This window comes from Amphiura filiformis, chromosome 17 (assembly GCF_039555335.1).
Source record: "Amphiura filiformis chromosome 17, Afil_fr2py, whole genome shotgun sequence".
Lineage (NCBI taxonomy): Eukaryota > Metazoa > Echinodermata > Ophiuroidea > Amphilepidida > Amphiuridae > Amphiura > Amphiura filiformis.
The window spans coordinates 2,528,157-2,552,159 of record NC_092644.1 but is presented as its reverse complement, the minus strand read 5'-3'; the positions used below and the strand labels follow the sequence as shown (position 1 = coordinate 2,552,159).

The 24,003-nt window shown below is 36.1% G+C and overlaps 1 protein-coding gene across 1 annotated transcript in view; it reads left to right on the top strand.

Moving 5' to 3' along the window:
- The first annotated feature begins 14,533 nt into the window (after positions 1-14,533).
- LOC140136798 (high affinity copper uptake protein 1-like) overlaps positions 14,534-24,003 on the top strand; it is a 59,587-nt gene continuing 50,117 nt past the window's right edge. Inside the window, exon 1 of the mRNA XM_072158398.1 lies at positions 14,534-14,743. Coding sequence (XP_072014499.1) covers positions 14,705-14,743 — 39 coding nt within the window. The 5' untranslated portion in view covers positions 14,534-14,704. The remainder of the gene's footprint in view (positions 14,744-24,003) is intronic.

Sequence of the window (24,003 nt, the reverse complement as noted above, 5' to 3'; positions counted from 1 at the left end):
GTTATGAAACACAGATCTGAGTTACTAGGTTACAGTAAACAAAAAATATATAGGGCTAAAATAACTTACTAAAATGATTCAAATGCACTTTGTATGTAGATATATTTTATAAGTTCAGGACATGAGGTGATGAACATATTTATGTACGTCATAAATTTGCAAGAAAAAAAAGAAGAGGGGTACTGATGAAAAGCAGGGTGTTATTCCCCCTTAATTTATTAAAAATACATCAAATCCCACTATCCAGACCAAGATTTATACAAGAAAAATACTGTTTCAATCACAAAAATTAACCTTAATTTCGCGCCTACACGTAAGACTTGGCAATAGTCTATTCAGATATCGTTGTCAAGCTCGAGGTGATTGACCCCGATGATTGACAGTCGGGAACGCGTGACTGTTACGCGTATACGTATTTTGTAGTCATGGTGCTGGGCGCGTTCGGGGGTGCTGGCGACCGTCGAGTTGATGGTCGCCAGCACCCCCTTTTCCCAAGATGGCGGCCTCCATGCGTGTACCGGGGGTGCTGGCGTGGAACCAAACAACAGTGGGAATCGCTGGTAGATCGAGCTGGGATAGAAAAAAATATGGGGATCAGCGAAATTTACTGTCAGGGCCCTGGTTTTATTCTTGTTATAACCCTAACCAGTGCAGAAGGCAGCTATTACATGTCAAAATAAAAAACCCTAAAGTAAAGGAATGCCAATTAATTATCATGATGATGAGAAAGTAGCCCGAGGTACATTGTACTCACACCTCCGTCACTACGATTTCCACTGTCCTCCGTACGAAGGTCTGAGACTCCTGAGCCTATCTGGTCCAGGGTACACATAAAATACCACTTTTTCTCATAAATACCTCACGTGAAGATGAGACTTAAACAAAACATATTTGGTGCATGTTCGGCATTCATGGCCCTATGGTGAGGAAGGAACAACTAGGGCCATGATGTTTCGGGCTAATGAGAAAGGTGAATTCACATTTGCCATCAAACCGCATCATTTTATAGATCAAATTAAGGTTACACAAAGAAACATATAAAAGATGTATACAGTGGCGTAACTACGGGTGGGGGGCAGGGGGCAACGTGACCAATTCAGCATCGATTCTGCGCCCCTCCAAGAAGCGATGAAAGTCAAAATTTTCGCGCGCTTTGAGCGCATTTGAACGCAAAATCAATTGAAAGAACATTTTAAGACAGTATTCAACATGTTCAACTACCAAAATTAATTAGTGGTAGGCCTTATTTGTCCAAAAATTGGTGCACTCCGCGCAATTGTTTCAAAAATTGGGGGGCGTCTAAGATATTCTCGGGGGTGGGGGTGGTGTCATGGAGCAAAATGCTCCCCATTTTGGACAACCTGTTACACAAATTTCAGCTTGTATAGCAATTTTTTACAATGTAAACATATGCTAATTTGATAAGAGCATCGCCTAAATAAGGCTTTCCCAATCATACACCTTTGTTCCATAACCATTAAGGTATGGGACATTTTTTGTTTTTGCTATAGCCCCCGAATGAAATGTATTTAATTATGTTTGTACTCACTCAGGTACCATATTGTGTGTGAATTTTACATCTGAACTAAGTGCTGGTCGCATGTCATGAGGTGGTCCATTTTGTGTTACATGGTCAAAATGGTCAAAAAAATTATTTTTTAATATGTTATAGATATTGTAAAACTGCAACATCTCATACCATTTTTAGCTCAAAAATGTTTATCGTTTTGGCGTAATTGCTTAATTAATAACTAATTAGCCCATAGGCCACAATGTAAATTAAAATTTTCAAATGCGTTTTTCTCAAATTGGACCTTATTCACATAAAATACCCCACAACAAATGTCTGAAGTTGGATTTTGTCCAATTAGTAGGATATGTTCACAACATAGTGATGCATCAGTCTCACCCTTGAAAAAAAAATTATGTAATCGCATTCACGATATACAGGGTGCGCCAAAAAAAGTTGATATTTTTAAATTAAAATTAAATTAATCATTCATATTTTCCCAACACTACTTCCCACCATTTTTATAATGCAAAAATTAGTTTCCTTGTGCAATTTCCTTTCAGAAAATACATACATTTATCATGATACAGTGAATATTAAAGGAGATATGGACCTTTGCAGTTTTTGCATGTGATTGCATTGACTTCTGTGCATTTAGAGGCAACCCGTGGTACAAAATGTAATGAGAAACTAATATGGAATATGAAATTGATCAGTTTTGAAGTCAATCTTGTTTCTTGAGTAATTGGCTCTAAAATGAGACATTAAAAAGCTCAATATGACAAGGAGTTATGAAGATACAATAATTTATTCAAACCAACACTATAGAAAACTTACATTTTCCTATGCTAATACATTACTCCTCACCCACCTGCTCCTCCACCCCGTCAATTTTCAATTCCAGCTGATGTGATTTATTTAGTTTGACTCACTTTTCAGTACTAGTTTACACAGTTTTAGCCCTGTTCTTTAGCTTTAAAATGAGACCCAAAGTAGCTCAATAGGACAAGGGGTTGGTTCACTATGACATTTTTCATTCGCCTACATTCAAAAAATTGTAACACCTCCACCTTTTTTGGGGTACCAACTTGTGACATGCGACCTGCTATTCTTTTTTTATGGGCATTTCAGTGTCTAAAATGGCCCAAAATGAGGGTTTTCAATATTGCCGTCCATTTCTAATCTTCACCCCCATAGACTTTACATGTAAAATAAAAAGGCTCATAAAAATTTAATAGCACCTAGTTCAGATGTAAAATTCACACCAAATGCTTTTTGAGTGATTACAAAGATACCGGTAATTAAATACTTTTCATGCGGGGGCTATGTTTTGCTAAGTACAAAATGCGCTAAACATATATCCATATGCACCAAGTTTAAGTTTTGGCAATGGCGCATGCCAGCACAATTATAATTATAATTTGATGCAATGACGTTATTACAATCGCGTCCGCATAATGGCTCTTAGAATAAACACGCATGTCGGCGCTGAAATTTTGGACGTACTGTTGGAGAAAAACCTTGTTTTTTGCAATACTAGCTTCAATTTGGAGTGAAAATCAAATGGGATAGCAATTGGCAGAATGTTGAGAAATAATGTAGGTCTAAAATTAACGTCCCGTATAAATCAAGATATCGATAATTTGACGCAAACCAGTTTTTTCTCATGCAAGATTCTCCAAAATTTTCCCCCAAAACAAGCTTCTAAAATTGAATCGGTACTATATTTATTTCTAATAAATGATGACATTATTTCTTTGATCGGTTTGTAGCACAAAACAAAAAAGGAGAAAGCAATCACTCGGTGTGGTTTTATACGGGGCACACATTTGAAAAAAATAGCATGGAACGCGTTTTTGGTCTCTTTTGCATGGTGCGTAAAAGGGATATGAACGAAGAATTTGAAAACGGATTCTAAAAAATTGTAAACACACAAAAATAATGTAAATCTACATCCAACGCATTCAACTGCCCCCCCCACCCCGGAGGTACTCAAGTCTGGTTTGTGTTGCCCTGGTGTGCCACTCACTGAGATCACTGAATGATACCAGTTGCAGTTGGGTAAAGTCACGATTTTTGCGTGTTACAAAATTTAAATTCCGTGTTACAAATTGGACGATTCCGTGATTTTCCGTTTTACATTATAAAGCACTGAAAAGTGAATACCGTATTGTTTGTAATAAACGCTCCCCCTCTAATAAACGCCCCCCTCCTATTTTTCTGTGAAAAATTGACAAAAATGCGAACATTTCCATGACATATCGTGTACATGTAGGTAACTGAAGCTTAAAACTTGCATCAGTCATGTCAGTCACGATCGCTAAATTGAATTGACAAAACCTATTATGACTCAACTCCCATCCATTTCATTGCCTAATTATGGTAGAATTTCACTAATTCCATGCACTTACAGGTGTAATTTTGTTGTATTCCCCAAAAATATCATTTTCCGTGGGCGCCGCCATCATGTATAGTGTGAATCCCTCCTTTTAATAGGAGCACCATCGGGAAATTGAACATGATTTTTAAGCTTTTTTCACTGACAATTCACTTCCAATAAACGCCCCCCTTTTGAAAAATGCAACGCCCCCGGGGCGTTTATTACAAACAATACGGTACAAGCATGTTTTTAAAAGTGTAATTTGTCTCATATAATGATATGTACCTTTTTTACTGTAGTCTCCCCTCAACATCCCCATTAAAATTAAGCACCATCAATTGTCTTGTGTATACTTCCGATAGCTGTATCGGCCAGAATCTTGCATCATAGGATCAACACAAAAGTTAGACATTTTACACAGTTTTTCACTATTTTGTGGCATTTTCAAATTTCTGTGAGCAAACCCCGAATTCCGTGAATTTTTCCGTTTTTTCTGTATCATGGAGAAATCGTGGCTTTACAGATGGGTGTCTAACCATAAAGAACTTGAAAGTGGACTCATCAATATACCAGTTTTTCAAGAAATTTGGACCCATCGACATACTAAAGATCAAAAATTTTCCTCTAAATTTTGGGATAATTTCAAAAATTTTAGCTAGATTGAGGCAAAATTTGGCTATTTTCCGAAAAAATTGATAAAATTTTGAAAAAAGGACCTAGCCATATACCAAAATTGGCCTAGAAAAAGGCCGAAAATAAATGCTACCCATCATGCCGGTATTGCTGGGGGTATTTGTATAGGGGGCAATACAATATCATTCCCTTGTACATGTAGTGTAAAGAGTTCTATTTATTAGACTTTCAAAGCATTCTTCAGTGCACAGTGGCCTTGAAATGGATGCCCTTGAAAATTGGAATTTTGAGGCCTGCTGTAGAATATTTGAACATGCACATTTTTGCTGGTCCCTTCCTCAGAGAAAACATCACAAATAATGGCTTTTTAAAAATGTGTTTGTATTTCAGAATAACCTATGCCTCTGTAGACCCTGGTATTAAGACTCATCCTACAACTCAGAGAAGGTGACCAAAGTATCTGCATCATGTTGGAAATAACTCTTAACGACAGATTGGGCAAGAAAGTCAGAGTCAAGTGCCGGTATCCTTTTATATATAGATTCTTAACCATTTTGAGTGTGGGCAAAATGGTATACACTATACAGAGCATTACAAAAAAAAGTTGTCAAGTTTTTTTAATTTAATTTTCATTTCTTTTCTTTTTATTTTGTGGGTGACTATCAGGTGACTATGACATTTGACAGGACAATGAAAGAATGAAATCTTAACTTTACAAATAGGCATAACAGTGGCATATATGGGGACTGGAGGGATGTCCAAAAGCATGCAAAATCAGCCAGTTTAGTCTCTCAGACCCCACTCCTCACAGTGATTTGAATTTTTTTTTTTCAAATCCTAGAATCGCCCTTTATACTGATAACACTATACTACTAGAAGTAGGGCTTAATTACTACTAAGTATAGTATTTTGATTCCTGTCATCGATGGTTAAAATTAAAATTGGTATTTGAACCAAATTAGCCTGGACAAAATGTAAGGTGTTTTTTTTAATTTCCCATGAAGGTATTTACCACACCATACCACAAAATATCAAAACCTCACAATGTTTTATAAACACATCAAAAGAAATAAGTCCCCCTCTGAAAATTTTGCCATAACATCGTAAAGTAAAACTTTGTACCAATAAAACTTACTTAGAAATAATTGTATGATTGTTTACTAAGTGTTTCGTGAAAATGAAAGATGTCCATGATTTCATGGCTGAATGAACCCAAATTGAAGACAAAAACTGCCCTTTCCAAAAGTCACAAAGTAGGCCTATTCTTGTTAACAGCAAGGTGTATTGGGACAAGGAATGGAACTGGCCATCTTACAACTCACTGTGCTGAACTCTGCACCAAGGGGATTTGCATGGCTGAATGATCAAGAATCGATACACATTACAGTAAATGTAAACTGCACTCAAACACATGGGGTTTTCCACTAGTAACAAGCCATGAATCAACTTTTGTGACAAGCATAGGCCTACTTTGTGACTTTTGAAAAGGGCAGTTTTTGCCTTCAATTTAGGCTCATTCAGCCCTGAAGTCATGGAAATCTCTCATTTTCACACTGCACTTAATAAAGTCATATAATTATTTCAAAGTTAGGTTTATTGGTACAAAACGAAACCTTACAATGTTATGACAACATGTTCAGAAGGGGACTTATTTCTTTTGATGTGTTTATTTGTGTGGTTTTTTTCTAGGTGAGCAAAATTTTCCTCCAAATGTGATGTGTCCATGGGAAGGGACTTCCTTATTTTTGCAGTACCTTTTACTGCCTATTATTCAGAATCATGCCCTTTGATTTCTTAATTCACATCAAGTGAGACCCCTATATCCCGCAATAATTACAATTTTGTTAGGGAAGGATTGTTGGCTGAAAACGAAATGGGACAGATCCACCTTTACATTTTGTACATTAATACTGTAGCTATTTTCCTGAGCCAGTCTTTTGTTTTCCAGAGAGGACGACACAATAGGAGATTTGAAGAAGCTAGTAGCAGCACAGACCGGCACCAACCATGAGAGAATAGTCATCAAGAAATGGTATACCATCTATAAGGATCACATCACAATAGGAGACTGTATCCTTTAATATCATTGTGAAGATGCGGTAACCTGGCCGAGGGAATTTCCCTTTTTCTACGAGCGGTATTAGAAAAAGTCTCTCAGCAAACACGTCAAAGAATCGCACAAATCACCTCCACTTTGTTCTTTTATATTTATTCAGTAATAATGTTGTTGATCTTATACTAAAATCATATGAAGAATCACCTTCGGTCAAAAGACCCGTTTCCTGGCGAGTCCCAAATTCAACTTCAATAATATTGTTTTTAGAAACTCAATTTCCACAGATAGTGCTTCTGTGCAAAACTTCAAAGCGATCGCGCCGCTTTGTTTTGAAACCTACTTAAGGGCGCACTCCACTAACTGATACGATATAAAAATACAAAATTTGGATGAAAAGTATAAAATCACTTTTTTGATTTATCCCTTCTCATCACAATCATGACCACCTATGAGCCATTTTGTCAGCAGCCAAAAAGACAAGGGATAGAATCAGAATCAGATCTTATTGACATTCATCTTACAACTAGATATGGTCAAACAACGGATACAAATAAGTATACAAATAAAGAACAATAAAATTTACAACTATAAAGCATATAATATAAATTAAGTAGGCATAGGCCTATTTTTTAAATCCTGTTTTTCAAACGCAGTATAAATGAAATTGGCAACTGCATTGGTGGTGTCAAAATCATTGGCACCCATGATAAGAAGAAACTTATCATTTTCATTTGAATTTTTTATATCAAAAATATCATCTCTATTAACGTCATAAATCTATTATGGATATCGTTATATAAGGAACATTTCATAGTGAAGTGAAATTCGTCCTCAATTTTATTGAGATCACAATATTTACAGATTCTCCGTTCTGGAGGCAATTTACATGAAACATATTTTATATGGAATTTGTTTAAAAGAGCCCTCATACATGTACAAAATATTACTGGTAAATCAAAAAGTAGTTTGAATCCCGATAAATCAGTGAAAAATATGACCCATTGCAACAAAAATCACAGAAAATTCCCTATATTGTGGCCATACAGTCTAGTGGCCATACAGTTTAGTGGAAGGTTCTGTGAAGTTTTTGAATCCTGGAATCATTGATAATATTTTAAGTTCCAATATATCTCTATCTTTTTACCTGATTTTAAATTACACTTGCTTACCAAATTGCTACATTATGGGCCACTGTGATTATGGGCTAGGCTAGACTAGAAAGCAAGTACCGGGGTAATATGAGTATATTCAACCTTTTGCCCAAATTTATTTGTTCAAAAACAGTTTGCTGGAACAACATTTATATAATGCAATTCATTCATGATGTCCTGACATTTCTGTGGACTGTGCGTTTATGTTTTCAAGCATATTAGTGACCTTTTGGATCTAAAACAGAATCTTTTTATTTAAGAAGAAAAATGTATCATGTTTTCCTTGACTGATTATTTCTTCTCCCCAACAGATGAAATCAAAGATGGAATGAATTTGGAATTATACTACAAATGATTGCATCATCTCTGGACTACTGGACTAAATAAGGCTGTTCCATTTGAAAACCACACCCCTACTGGAAGATTTTGGAATTCAAAACAAATTCAACAGTAAAAACTATTCCACACACAGCATCCATGAAAAGTAGAAAATACGAAAAGTAGTAAAAATGTGAAAGATTTGGGAATTCCAAAAAACTGTTTTAAATTTTAGGTCAATTTATTTTAACTGGATTTTATAAATTCCAACAATTTTCAAGTGGAATGTACATGTGTAAACACAAACTAAGCAAAAAAACTGGATTGACCATAAGGTGCAACTGGAATTGAGAATGGCAGTAAAATCTTCCACAGGGGGTGTGTGGATTTTAAATGGAATTGCCTATTTTGAGAGCTAAGCATTTTTGTAAACTGTAAACTCTTGGCATGACAATGTCACTGAAAACATGTATTTATTCAGGAACACAACATGTTGCAGTGGTACAATTCAAGCAAGTTGTTGGTGGATACAGTTAATATATCAGAAGAGGATCCAGCTTTACATTCAGAGAAGTGGCTCTGAGAGCTCTTGTTAATCTGAAATATCATGCAAGATAAGCATATTTTGGGATTCAGACTACCAAGTATAGCTCTCTTGGGCCCTCTTCTGGTGTTGGTAGAATATTATGATTGACGTTTATAAAACACTGGAGACAGTTTTTAGTACTGTTCAGGATTATCAGGACTCTATCTTCCTCAGCAACCTAATTCTTTGCTTTGTCACATAGTGTGAGAAGGAATCAATCTTCAAACTTGCAGAGGAATTGTACTCTAATGAAGTCAGAGCTACTCCTGACAAACGAAAGCTTGACAGTTCCAAACTTATCCAACGACGAACCCGACAAAAGCTTACTAATTTTTTTATGAACTCCTGTCGTTAAAGCCTATCCCACTGGAATAAAATTGTATTACCATGTAACTGTGGAAAACTTCCATCAGGGATGGAAACTTTTCTGGTATTTTTGTTTAAAGTTTCCTATAAGATGATATGATTTCTTTGCAAATTGTTGCACAGGGCAGAATTTTTATTTTTTTAAATTTCCCAGGAAGATGCCAAATGTCATTCCAGGATTCCAATTTTCCCATAGTTTCTTACAGCGGGGCAACATTTCCTTCAATATCCTAAAAATTCCCTGGAATGAGCTTCTTGTATTTCACATTTTTCCCAGCCCTATAGTTCTTTGTTATCAGACCTTAAGTTTCTCTTCAAACACCAAATTACAAAGGACCCAGGTTCCGAAATGTACACAATTTCCTAGCCTAACTTAAAAAAAGTATTGTGTCAATCAAAATGTGTGATGTTATCAACCAAAATAAGTTGTATCATGAAATAAATGTGAGGAGTTTACTGAAGTAGTTGGGTCATTATTTTTTCAATTCCAATATTTTCAACTACGTAGCATAATTTAGCTCATTTTTGCATTTTGGTGGCACAAGTAAATCAATGTGACATGATCAAGGGAAATGAGTTGGGAGTTTTGAGATATTGGCAAAGAAAGTGTTAAAAGTTTGTTTTATATTGTTTTCAGCGATTGGTAAATTAATGTAACTTCACAAAGAAAAGTCGTATCGACATAATGGTTTTCAGTTTCTGAAAGCACTAAATGGCCTCATTAGAAAACTCTTTTTGGACCAGGGTCGACATGTGACTCATTCCCTTTGGTCATGTCATACTTATATACATTTGTAAGAGGATAAGATAAGTTTTTTAACAATGTATACTTGTATAGCTTATGTTGAGTGTATGGCATAATTCCAGAATACCTTCTGCATCATGTGTGTTATACATGTAATCTGATTTATTCTGCTAAATGTACAGCATGTACAGTGGAAACTCTTTAATACAAGCTCTGATAATACAAAAACCTGAGAAAGACAAGCTTGATTTTCAGGTCCCGGCACTGAATCCTATATGTAATATGTGATGGATAAGACAAAATCCTGATAAGACAAACTAAATTTTGTGGCCCCACAAATTTCGTATTAAAGAGTTTCCACTGTACCAGAATTATTCCCGTCATTAAAATGTTTAGTTGCTGGTATGTATTTAAAAGTTCATGATTGGGACACTCTGTTATCAACTTTTGGAATTTTGTTGTATGTCTAGATCTAGATGTACATGTGAAGTAAGTATTTGAACTTAAGAAAAATTATAATAACAGTAGTTACCTACTGTAACCTTCTGATCCAATGTAAATAACATTGTTACTTTCAGCAGTGGCTGGACAAAAAGAAAAAAATCTGCGGCCATTGAAGGGGCAAAGTTTTTATTAATTTTTCATTTCCAGGTCTGCAGTCTGCATACCTTTCTCGAGCCAGTAATTTATAAAATATTTGGGTGTTCGTGATCGACTGTATGAACTTCTTCGTGAAAATTATAAAATAAATGAAGACGTTTGTTTGTAATAATATTGTGTGATTGTCTTGCTTTTTGCAATTTTCTTATAATTTGAATTTAAAGTCCATTTTGCCCCAGATTTGTTCAGCTAAAATGATTGCAAGGGATGGTCCTAGATTACTCCCAAGGGATTTTATTGCACCAAGGTACATGTAAAACAATCTAACATATATTTATTCAGCTAAATATTCAAATATATTTTACTTTTGGGGTGTCGGGGTTCGCTGTAAGTTTGATGGTTTTAATGAACCTAGTCATTTAATTGATATCCTAATAGCCTGTCTACTCAAGCTCTCACTTTGACCCTGTGACCCAAAGTCAATTAATTATGTATGATTGGGTTTTAGGTTGCAAAAATATGAGTAAAGAGGTTGTAATATGAGTGGTTGTGAAGAAATTCCAAGGCCATTTATTCCGTATAGGAAAAAAGACACTTGAGCAAAATGTAAAAAATATAAGGTCATTGGGTGAGAACATGACCTTTTTTTAAATGGAATCTTTGGGTGATAGCCGAAACAGTGCCACAGAAACCTCAAAAAATCGAATTTCCAGTTCTAATTGGCTTCAAATTTCTTTATTTTTTCAAAATGAGAAACAAAATCAGTGATAAATGAAAGTTGCTGTTCAAATTGAACTTGTAAGAGTCTTTGGGTGACAGATCAAATGGAAAAATAGGCCTTCGGGTAACAGAGCATGTGTTCGTTAAAAAATATCATGGGGTCTTTGGGTGACAGCGATGCTGAAAAGGGGGGTCTTCCTACATACGCGTCACCTCCAAAGTTGAAGTGCCCCCTCCCCCGGACCAAGACTAGTTGATCTTTTTATTAATCTCATCAGCTACATTTTGCTCAGCTTAATTTTTAAGATCACCTAGCGTTTCGATGAATGGTGACCAAGACCGGGGGGGGGGGGGCACTTTAATATGAATTGGATATTGGTGTATAGGGCTGGCACTTTACACTAAGTGGCTTTCGGTTAGAGCAAAATGTAAAAAATATGGGGTCATTGGGTGAGAGCATAATTTTTGGCATTGGTGAGAGCAAAATGTAAAAAATATGGGGTCATTGGGTGAGAACATGACCTTTTTTTTTAAAATGGAATCTTTGGGTGATAGCCGAAACAGCGCCGCAGAAACCTAGAAAAAACGAATTTCCAGTTCTAATTGGCTTCAAATTTCTTTATTTTTTCAAAATAAGGAACAAAATCAGTGATAAATGAAAGTTGCTGTTCAAATTGAACTTGTAAGGGTCTTTGGGTGACAGATCCAATGGATAAATAGGGGGTCTTCGGGTGACAGAGCATTTGTTCGTAAAAAATATTATGAGGTCTTTGGGTGACAGCGATGCTGAAAAAGCGCCACCTCTTAAGTTGAAGTGCCCCCGGACCAAGACTATAGTTGATCTTTTTATTAATCTCATAAGCTACATTTTGCTCAGCTTAATTTTTAAGATCACCTAGTTGGTATAATTTGTTCACAGTAGATCTAAAACATAAATCTGCATAGCTATATCACTAAATTGACAGTGGCAATTTGGTCCATTTTTAGGGCCAGAGGTTTTCTCTAAAAATTGAAAATGCAATGTCTATAATTGTGGCATTGTGCAGGCCTATGCTAATAAGTTAGTGCCAGAAATCATATTCTACTATGAAAATTAAGCACGGTGGTTTTGATTTCATTAAAATGGATGTCTTTTCTTTAGTTAGAAAAGAGCGGGCCTGTGACCTATTTTATAGTAGGCCAATCTAGTTGGGTACAATAGCCTTATAAAGTTTGTATTTGGTATGAGTAGGCTAAAAAGAGCTCTAAAAGAAAGACTAAAGAAACAAAGAAATGCTGAATGAAAGAAAGAAAAGCTGAAAGAAAGAAAAAAAAGAAAGAAAGGCTGAAGAAAAGCTGAAAGAAAGAGACTGTAGTCCCGGGACTGTAGTATCCCTGTCAAGCAAAATTGCTTGGGGGGATACTCTACATATTTCTGGGCATATTTCAAATATCTCCCTAATACAGAATATTCCGCATCAGAAAATTTTTCACTTAAAGCCATATTATAACATTTGCGGAGGAGAACGCCCTAAAAAAAATTTAAATTCAGGTTTTTGCACGATTGTAATGTACTTTAGTAAACAAAGATTCTCTGCAAAAATCAACACTTCAGGTGCTATAGTTTTGTCAAAATCCGAGATTTGAATAAACCGCGCGCCTGAATCAGCGTTTTATTATTACGATGGAAATAGGCCTATTAGTCGAACGCATATTCGATGTCAACACACCCCTACGTACACGGCGTGCGTGACACACACACACACATGACACATCGTACCATATTAGTCAGCTTTTGATTCACGTACGAACAGGGACTTATAAAGTTATAGATAATAACGAAGTTCCCCTTTGGGCTTACAACAGCGACCCCTGTTATATTTTCATTTCAGGGCTCAATGCACGGTGGACCTGAGCGTCACTATTATATGTGTACATCCATATCAAAACGATGCACTTGTCGGGTGCTACATGTGTCTCATTTCACATAATAGCTAAGAATAAATACCAGACTCATCTCCGAAGTGGAGGACACTTCCAATCATCCCCAAGTTACATGGTTAAGGAATGTTCTCTGTATTGAAGTGACCTCCATTTCGGAGATGAGTCTGGTATTTATTCCTAGCTATTATGTGAAATGAGACACATCACGGTAGCAGCCGACAAGTGCATCGTTTTGATATGGACGTACACATATTGTCTATTATTTTATTTCTTTTATATTGTAAATATTTGTACTTGTATCTTTAAAGGCCCATTCAGTGATTTGCTCATCCGGACGATCGTAAAAATCATCAAAATTCAGATTTTGGTACCTTTGTAATTGGCATAGATGTGCTAACATAGCCTGCTAGTGGTTCGGTCGAAAGCCGTGTATTTTAGACAAAATAAAGCATTTGCATGATTCTGGACTTTTGATACTGACAGTACAAAAGTCCGACTCGAGATCGAAAGAAGCTCACTCTCCACGCACTAACACGCGCTATGTATTGTTTCTACTACTTATTACATCAGTAGCTACTATTTTAAACAAAATACACAATTTTAACTGTTTTTCATATTTGAATTGACCGTTAGTTTGCCTCGGTGACCTAACTGACCTTTAATTGCTTATTTTGTTTTCTATTACAAAAATTAAACGTCTGTTTTAAATCAATTTAGACTCTACTTCCCCGTGTTAGAAACACTGGACTAGGAAGTTTTTCCAGTCGATTGGTGGCGCACTGTACGAAAATCTCGATTTTCTCGAGTCGATCTGAGTTGAAGTAGAAAACCTTTCTAAAACTTGTGTTTTTTGACTAATTTGTCGATGTATTCAGGGGAAAAGTGGTTTAATGAAATTCTGTAGACTTATTCTTTATTTCTAAGCAACTCTGACAAATTTCCATTTTTTTTAATGTTCCTGTGAAATCACTGAAAGGGCCTTTAAGATTACAACTTTAATTGTAAATATTTGTATTTGTAACTTCAATATTAACTAAACCAGTTTGTTTGGTGAATGTTAATAAAAATATATTGAATATTACAACCGCTGGAGTAACATGCATATTGGCGCTAGTAGTAAATTCCAATTTTCTTTGCTTTACCTCACTTGTTCGGCTCAAAATTAAAAGGGAACATATCTGACAGTAAAAGCTACCATTTTATGGAAAATAAATACTAATCTATTTTTAAAGAAATGTTATAATATGGCTTTAAATAGGCCCGAGTATGCTGAAAATTTACAAAGCATCACGCCCCCTTAAAGTGTTTTTAAAATAGATTGCTTAATGCAATTTTCACTCATTTTTGATGATAATTTTTGCAATTGTACTTATCTTTAAAGCATTGGTGACACACTTTCTAAATTGAATATTTAAATTCAACAAATTGAAATTTACGATTAGCGTAGAAATATTTTACTTAAAGAAAAATATTTATAAAGATTTGAGAAAATAGTACTTCTAGTTTCTGGCGGAGCATCACTTCACTTCCGGTTGCCGACGATTTCGGAGTTGCAAAACAAAGTTGTGGCGTACGTGTTGTTGGTTGTTGAATGATTTTCATCCATTTGACCTAACTAAGCACAGGGCAAGGAACATCTCACAAAAATACTGCGGTTTTATCTCCGACTAGCACATCATTTTGATTTGATCATAAGCTTTGCTGAGTGTAGGCAAAATGGGCGAGCATATGCCAGGACACGGCGACATGCACACAGTAAGCTTTCTTGTTGTTTTTTGTCTTTTTCAATTTCACATGCATGCATGATCATGATGTGTAATGTGTATGCTGCATGCTGCAGTGCATTCAGAGCATACAGACATGACAGAGAAGATGTAAGATTGAGGAGGGTTTATGTCTACTATTTAGTAACTGCAAATTTCGAACGTTGGAGGACTTGTTCTCAAGTTGTAGCAGGTGACATAGTCCTGTCTTCAGTGTTGTTTTCATTGAACTGCAAAATATTATTTTATAATATTGACAATAAAAACAACCTGTTTGAGTGACCATTGTTGACCTCTCCATATATTCATACCATGGTAGGTATTATAGATTTTATCTATAAGGCCCCTAACAGTCAATTTTGAGTTTCCCGTCACCAAGGGTAGCGCTAGGTCCAAAAGCTCGGGGGTCCCTTGGGACCCCCGAGCTAACAGAAAATGCAAAATGGGGGTCCCTAAAGAAATATCGTCGGGGTCCCAACTATTGTCTAGCCAATTCAATTTATTTGTGTGATACCATACTATTTTTGGGGGAGCAGGGGTTTATTAAATATTATTGTATTTTTTTGTTTGTTCTTTCATTCTTTTTTCTTTCTTTTTCTTTTCTTTCTTTTTTTTTTCTTTCTTTTTCTTTTTCTTTCTTTTCTTTTCTTTTTTTTCTTTTTTTTTTTCTTTCTTTTTTTCTTTTTTTTTTTTTTTTCTTTCTTTCTTTTTTTTTTTTTTTTTTTAATTTTCATTTTTATTTCAATCAAATTAGTATAATTACCTAATATTTCCCGCCCGCCACTGCCTGCCCAATAATACTTTTAATACTGCCCTCTATTGTCGGTATTTGCCAGTAAACAATGGCAGCCATAGCCAGAGATCTCGCCGTATTTTCGCGATATCACTGCTGTTTTGCTGTCAAAATTTTCACTCACAAAGCAGTATTACTGTGCATAATATTAATTATTGAAGTAAATTAGGCCATAATTTTGTATTTCAGGTGTTCAGTTGCTTCGAAAATGATGTGCATAATGCAAGTTGAGGAAACTTTTGAGCCTAGTTTTATGAAACCTGGATATAGAAAACAACATGTGGGAATTTTTGTTGCGTACGACGGGACGCAATAACTCACTGCTTTTGCAATATTCATGCGTGAGATTCGGGTTTTGGTGGGTCCGGGACGCAAAAACGCAGCCTAGCGCGACCCTTGCCCGTCACATAATTTCTGAAAACAAGTGAGGTAACTTCAGAGTTCAGTAAATAGATGCATTTTGTAGGATTGTAGATTAAATAATTAAACATTTTGCTAGGCAAATCCAATAAAAAGAAACTCACTTCTTTAGCTTTCGCCATCTGGTCTGATGGCTTGATCACAAGTGTCTTGGTCCACTGCTTTTCCCGCTAAACGGCTTGTTGACATTTCCGGAAGTGATGTTGTTATTGTTTTGAGCAGTGGATCGATACGTGATCGAGAGAGACGATACCTTCGTCGCGGTTGATTGCTTTTGCCCCCCTTTTTGCGGATTTGAATGGCTTCCCTTATTCTTCTGGTGAATGCGTTGGAGTCCCTGTCAAGTACTTTTGCCCCTTCCCATTCAATGACGTGGTTTTCCTGAGCGATGTGGTCAGTAATGGCTGATTTGTGTTGTTCAGAAGTTGATTCTTTTCGGTTTGCTCTTGTGAATTTTCTTTCGGCTATTGTTTCAGAGTCTTTCTTGTGTTCTTTGAGTCTTGTCCCAAACTGTCTTCCTGTCTCCCCTCCGTAGTACTTGTCACACCCTTTACGCGGGATATTGTAGACAACGTCACTTGTCTGCTCTATGTCCTTCTTGTCCTTAGGGTGGACTAAAAGGCTTTTTAGCGTGTTGGTAGGTCGCATCGCCGTGGAGATGTTATGTTTTTTTTTATTTCTTTGCAGCCTCTCTGCCACGCCTTCCACGTAGGGTATGACCACCATTCCTTTTGATGGAGTGTCGTCCTTCTTTTTCTCTCTCGCTTTCGCAGGCCCACAAAATCCACGGGACCGCGGGACCGGCGGTCCCAGAAAGAAATTAACAGCTGCAGAAAAATTTTAAGCCAATAAAAAAAAAAAAAAAAAAATTTTTTTTTTTTTTTTTTTTTTTTTTTTTTTTGTAGTGTCCTTGGACCTAGACCTAAATGCTAGGATCATTCATGGTTGACCTAAAAAAAAAAAAAAAAAAAAAAAAATTTCAAGATATTTTGTTATTTTAATATGAAAATTGATAATTTGTATTCATGTCATAGTCTATTAATGATTTCAAAATGCATTCAAATTCAATACATTTTGAAATCATTAATAGACTATGACATGAATACAAATTATCAATTTTCATATAAAAAAAACAAAATATCTTGATTTTTTTTTTTTTTTTTTTAGGTCAACCATGAATGATCCTGGCATTTAGGTCTAGGTCCAGAGACACTACAAAACCGAAAAAATAAAAAACTTAAAAAATAAAAAAATAAAATAAAAAAAATTACCCGAAAATGCCAGACGGGTAATAAATACACATTTTACACACAGGATTGATACTACTTGCCAGTTGGCATGTTTTATTTATTGCCTCAATCAGTCAATTGACTGACAAATTTTATAAGTTATTAACATAGGAGGACATAATCACACAAATTGTGACACAATGTCTGAATGTCATTACAGTGTGATGGTGACCATCCATTCATGTATAATTTATATAAAATTTGTTATGTATTACTAATACTATACTCATATCATACTGTAATAATACAAAAGGTACCCATTTAAAGGTGCAACATTACATATTTTCACACAATTTTTATCAATAGCAGGTCATTTTATGCTATATGTGTTAATGTGTTTTGAAATTTAAAGTCCTAAACATTTCCAAAAATGGTCCAAAACTAGGCCCAGATCGCACCAGAGAGCATCAAAATATTTTGGCTTCCAGGGCCCTAAGGCGGGCCCTGGACCCCAGGCGTGGGGACTTGGCTACGCTGCTCGTGATGCGCTTCAAGCACATATTTGACAGAAAATATTTGCCATTACAATTTAAGGTCCCAGAAAGAGTCAACATTTTTTGGGGCCCTGCGCTTTCGGTTGCTTGTCCTTCATTTGCTGTTTAACTCTATCCAAAGACCATTTTGGATAGCCACACTCTGCTAGCGCTGTTCTGATCGCTCAGGAAAACCTGAGCTCAGGAAAACCACGTCGCTCAGGAAAACCACGTCATTGAATGGGAAGGGGCAAAAGTACTTGACAGGGACTCCAACGCATTCACCAGAAGAATAAGGAAGCCATTCAAACCGCATAAAAAAGGGGCCAAAGCAATCAACCGCTGACGAAGGTATCGTCTCTCTCGATCACGTGATAACGATCCACTGCTCAAAACAATAACAACATCACTTCCGGAAATGTCAACAAGCCGTTTCAGCGGGAAAAGCAGTGGACCAAGACACTTGTGATCAAGCCATCAGACCAGATGGCGAAAGCTAAAGAAGTGAGTTTCTTTTTATTGGATTTGCCTAGCAAAATGTTTAATTAATTAAGTGAGGTAACTTTTTCATTATTCATTATTCATTATTTTTCTGCCTTTCATTATATGACCAACACGCATGTAAAATGTGTTGTTATTTGCCGCTCACTCAATTGAAGATGGATGTTTAGCCCAAATGAGATTCAAAAGTATATTAAAAAGAGTCTGCAAGGTTGACAGTAAAATGCATGTTTTGATTTTGATTTTTCCACAAAAAATAAAGGGATATTCATAATTTTTTTTGCAAATATAACCAGTTTTTATCAGTATTTTTTGGAAAATCACAATAATGAATTCAAGTGAGGGTCAGAAAATGAAGTGAGGGCGGGTGACGGGAAACTCAAAATCGACTTTCCTTGCCCTAATACCTACCATGTTCATACATTGCTCCCCTGTGTTTTCATATCATACATGTATTTTGTGGTGAAAAATGATTACAAATCAAATTGTCCTTTAGGTCCCTTGCAGTCAATTTTGAGTTTCCTGTCACATAATTTCTAAAAACAAGTGAGGTAACTTTTTCAATAATATTCATTATTCATTATTTTTGTGAGTTTCATTATATGACCAAACGCAAGTGTAAAATCCATTCTTTTTACTGCTCATGCACTCAAAGATGGATGTTATCATGGTTATAGCCCAAGTGAGATTTAAAAGTATACCAAACAGAGGCTGCAATTTCGGTAGCAAATTTAAATGGATGTTTTGATTGTGATTTTTCCATTAAAAATGCAGGGATATTCATCATTTTTTTGCAAATAATACCAGTTTTTATTGTTATTTTTGGAAAATCGCAATAATAAATTCAAGTGAGGGTCAGAAAATGAAGTGAGGGCGGGTGACGGGAAACTCAATATCGACTTTCCTTGGCCTTATTCTCAAGAAGTTTTAACTACTTGTTTAAAAACATCCGAAATATATATCCTAGTGTATCTGGATGAATACTCAATACTGGTCAACGCTGACCACCCATGGTTGACCGATTTGCACTCCAGAATTAGAAATATTTCCAATGTTTCTATTCTCTTGGTCGGGCTGATGTCACACAGTGGAAAAAGCCTTGTAAAACTAGTGTGCGCATGTCAGGGTTCGAATTTGGCTGTATGGCCACGCGTTTTGAACTCGCCACCCAAAAATGGTGGTGTTGTTACGCTTTTCCAAATCGAGACTCTTTCAAATTGTTATATCTCTGCTTAAACAAAAGGTATTGAAGTGTGTTTGGTGTCATTTTGTAGCTATATAAGTGCCCTAACAGACCTCCAAAGGAGAATTGTTTATCAGCTAAGATAGTGGAGTTAGAGTTGTTTGAGTTCAGAATGACCGAGGTGGTGGAGTTGAATGGTGGCGGTATGTGCAAAGGTGAAGATATTTTGGATGAGGCGTTGGCGGATTTAATATGGGTTTAGGTATGTGCAAAGTCTATGCGGAGGAAATAAAAATCCTATCATTTTTGTTGTGTCTCAAATGAATGTTAACTGATCATATAAAAAATTTGCATTTCCTCGAGATACACAAACAGCTGTGATTTTTTTTTCCAGGCTCCCAAACATGTTGTTTAAATTTTTAAACTCTTTTTAAAACCCATTTTTTTTGAAGATTTTGAATTCTACTGAAATTAATTAAAATTTTATTTGTGATGTAACGCTATGGGGTACAGTTCAAACACACGTGGTGTCAGATCGCATAGCAGTTTTTCACATTTTGAAGTAACTCTACCTAATTTTGCATAATAGCACTTTTTATAGTGCTTTAGTATCCTGATACATGTATGATGCATTAGGGCTGTGTGTTTTGAACTCGCCACCCTTAGCGTTACATCACAAATATTAAGAATTTTGACACCAATCAAGTTTCAATTAGAATATTCCACAACTATCAACCCTAAACTAGCAAAAGTATACATTTTTGGAAAGCTGAAGGTAATAAAAAGCAATTTAAATATACACATTTCAACTCATTCTACAGGGTGACCTTGAAGTTATACAGGGTGGAATAAAACAATTCCGAATAAAAAATGGGTCACTTAATGCATTGCTTATTACTAACTTGCAGTTATAAACTGAAAGTAAACAACATTGATTTGGTGAGAGGTTAGGGGGAGCCTATACTGACTTTGGAAGAAAAAAAGTCACAGCTGTTTGGTAATCTTGGAATACAGGGTGTCCCAAAATATGTTCAATTTTTTTTACAATTCAACATATTTTGAACTGAAACATTTTACCCCTAACCCATACAGAAAAAGTAAGTCCATATTCAGATTCCTAATCAAATTTCCTCTCAGAAAATGTATATTTTGACTATGATAGGGTTAGTAATTAAAAATTTACAGCAACTTTTAGGTTTTGAAGACATCCGCATCACTTACTACAGTGTTTAATATGAAAACGGGTAGTTTTGTACGTAAAAGGTTGTATTTTATAGACTAAACCGATCATAATGTGTTCAAAATGATTAAAAACAATTAGCAGAATTAATAATCTTTCAAAAGAGCTCTTAACCATGTCTGTAGCCCATATGGATGCAAAGATATGATCAGTTGATTCAACGCGCACACACAAAATCTTTATTTCCCATAGACTTTGCACATACATGTACCGCCACCGCCACCGCCTCAACCGCCACCGCCTCAACAACCACCTCGGCCATTCTGAACTCAAACAACTGTACCTCCACTATCTTAGCTGATAAACAATTCTCCTTTGGAGGTCTGTTAGGGCACTCATTTAGCTACAAAATGACACCAAACACTCTACAATACCTTTTATTTAAGCAGAGATATAACAATTTGAACGAGTCTCGATTTGGAAAAGCGTAACAAAACCACCATTTTTGGGTGGCGAGTTCAAAACGCGTGGCCATAGCCAAAAACTGCTATGTACACACAATTTTTAAACAAATTTGAACCCTGGGGCATGTGCAGTTCCCCTTCCTCGAGCTGGTTGCTACAATGTATGCACGCGCTTGTGCAAAGGGGACAATGTTGGCAATTTTCCCGGATGTCCGAACGAGTGAATAAGAATTTGTTGAATTTGGCCAAAGTAAAAAAAAAGTTTCAACACTATTATAGATGAGTTTAGAAGCCTCTACAGTGTGGGCCAAAAACAACTTTACCCAATTTCAGAGGGTGGTTGCTCGATTTGTAGAAGAGCTGTAATGGTAATGGACTACATGTGTAAGTGGGTTTTGGACCAACAGGCAATTGGACCAAGTGGTAATTGGACCAAGTGGCAATGGACTAAGTGTCAATGGACTAACTGGCAATGGACCAAATGGGTTTGGACCAAGTGGTGACAAACCATTGTTACAAAATTGTACGTATATATTCTATGTATAATATTTCTAAAAGTATGTGATGAAGAAATGAAAGCAAAAGAAGCAAAATTAACAAAATGGTGCTAGTTTTACGTCCGCCTGGGTCAAAAATCACTATGTCCACACATAATTCAATGGTATGTGTCCGATTCCTAAGACTGAGTATGGCATACATACGGTATGCGTTAAAGGCATGATACATGTTATTGGTAAAGGCCAATTCCATGCCAAAAGTGCCTTTGTAACGTCCGTAACAAAATTTTGGAACATTATTGCTCAAAACAGGAGCATTTATTTCAAACTTGCTAATCATGCCTCCATACAATGTAGATTGATGTCACACCTACTTCAAGATAGTAAAGAAAAAAATCTAAGGAAGCACCTTGACAGTTTTTTTTTCATCATGAAAAACGTTACGGACGTTACATTTGAGATAAAATGTAACGTCCGTAACACTAAAGCAACAGTGTAGGACGATACAGGAGTATTAATTTCAAACTTGCTTTTCATGTTTACATAGAATGGAGTCAGGGCTTGCTCAATATAGGGTCAGTCCATATCAAAACAGATTGAGTGTACACCCACCCTCTTGGATTTTGCTCTCCTTTGGCTCAGGGTACCTTTCATGGATCCCTAGGTGAGGTCACAAGAAAAAAATTCAAATTCCATTTCGTTTGCGAATGACGGGCAATCAAAGTTTGGCGACCTCGACCAAAATAGTGAAATTAAGGGGACCAAATGACAAAGAGCTCTCTTTGAGGGGCACTTTCTTCTTAATTGAATCAGTTGTGATCCTCTTTTGAATGTGGTCACTCACTGGCTGTGTCTGAAATACCTAATGCCAAAAAAGATAGATTTGAAATTTCGTTTGGGATTTCAGAGGGGTCAAAATCAGCACTTCGTACTGTTCAATCAAATTATCTTGATTTTGAAGGACCCATGATAATGTCACAGTGCACTTATAGGTCCTAATTATGTTCAGAATGGATTAACCATATGCCAATGTCTATGAGCAATTCAAAAAAGAGAAATTTCTAGACCCCTACAGAATTTTAGGCCACCCCTAAAGTGGTTCAGCCACAAATGGCGCTTAAAATCGGCAAATTTTGACCCCTAATAACTTTAGGTGTACACCAGATATGAATTTCTAGTCTTTTGCATCTGAAAGAATGTAGTTTAATGTTACTAGGAACTTAAGATTTGTTTTGTATTTTTTGTGTTTTAGTATTAAGTTGATGCTTTCAAAAATAGTCATTTTTGTCTAACATACCATGCATACAGGATACGGTACAAAATGCCAATTTTAGTATAATATTTTTTTATATTTTTGATCACTTTATAGCCATTTGTATTATTTATCCTGATATTTCAAGTTGCTTTTGAGTCAAGTAATAAGAAAAAACTACTTTCTAATCCTCTGTATGGATTTTTAAGTGGGTCAAAAATGCACTTCCTGGCAACGATGCACATGCAAAGTACAGGTTATGGGGGTCAAATGTTCAGAATGCTCCCAATGATGTCAAGTAATATATCAAATTACTCGTATGGTCATGAGGATTCCAAAATGTATAGTTTGTTATGTGTCAGACCTTTCAGGAGGCGCTATGACGAAAAAATGTTCATAGGTCAACGACCTTTTGAATTCTGACCATAGTTAACAACGTCTGATTTTGGTAATTTTAGTGTCTAATTATATATGTTTTTTCTTGCATGAGAAATACAACTATAAAGCAAATTAATAAACTATACAAGGAACCGATGACCCTCTTTTGCAACATGGCTGCCAAAAGCATCCATATTTTAATAAGGAAATCATTGGTTCCTTGTACAGTTTTTTAAGTTGCGTAGTTGTATTTCTCATGCAAGAAAACATAATTAGACACCAAAATCACCAAAATCGGACGTTGTTAACTATGTAATAACAGGATAAATAAGACAATTTGCTATAAAGTGATCAAAAATAGAAAAAAGGGTATGTTGAAATTGACAGACTCAGTACACCGGTCGATCTTACCGTTTCCGATGTTGATTAAGATACTTCTTGCATCGATCCCGAGATGCGGAAAAACCAATAGTCATTTTGTCCCACATAAATGAATAAATAACAAAACCCCGATCCCCGGTGGACTCACCCAAAAGGTGACGCCACACCATATGATCGCCCTTATCCTCCTTGGTCTCCGACTGACACAGCGTGCCTATCGATTGTTCATAGCACTGTGTATCAATTTCTCGACCAAAGCGAGATATACGGTTGTAGTTTCACACCTTAGGTAAAACCAAACCGGTATTGTTCGGCTGAGGATAGTTTTGACGGCATTTTCTGGCGAAAAAGTGACAAAAACGATCCAAAACTTAGCTACATATCGTGCCTCCGCTTGTATCACGGGACACACGAGCAATTCAAAATGGCATTCGTTGACGC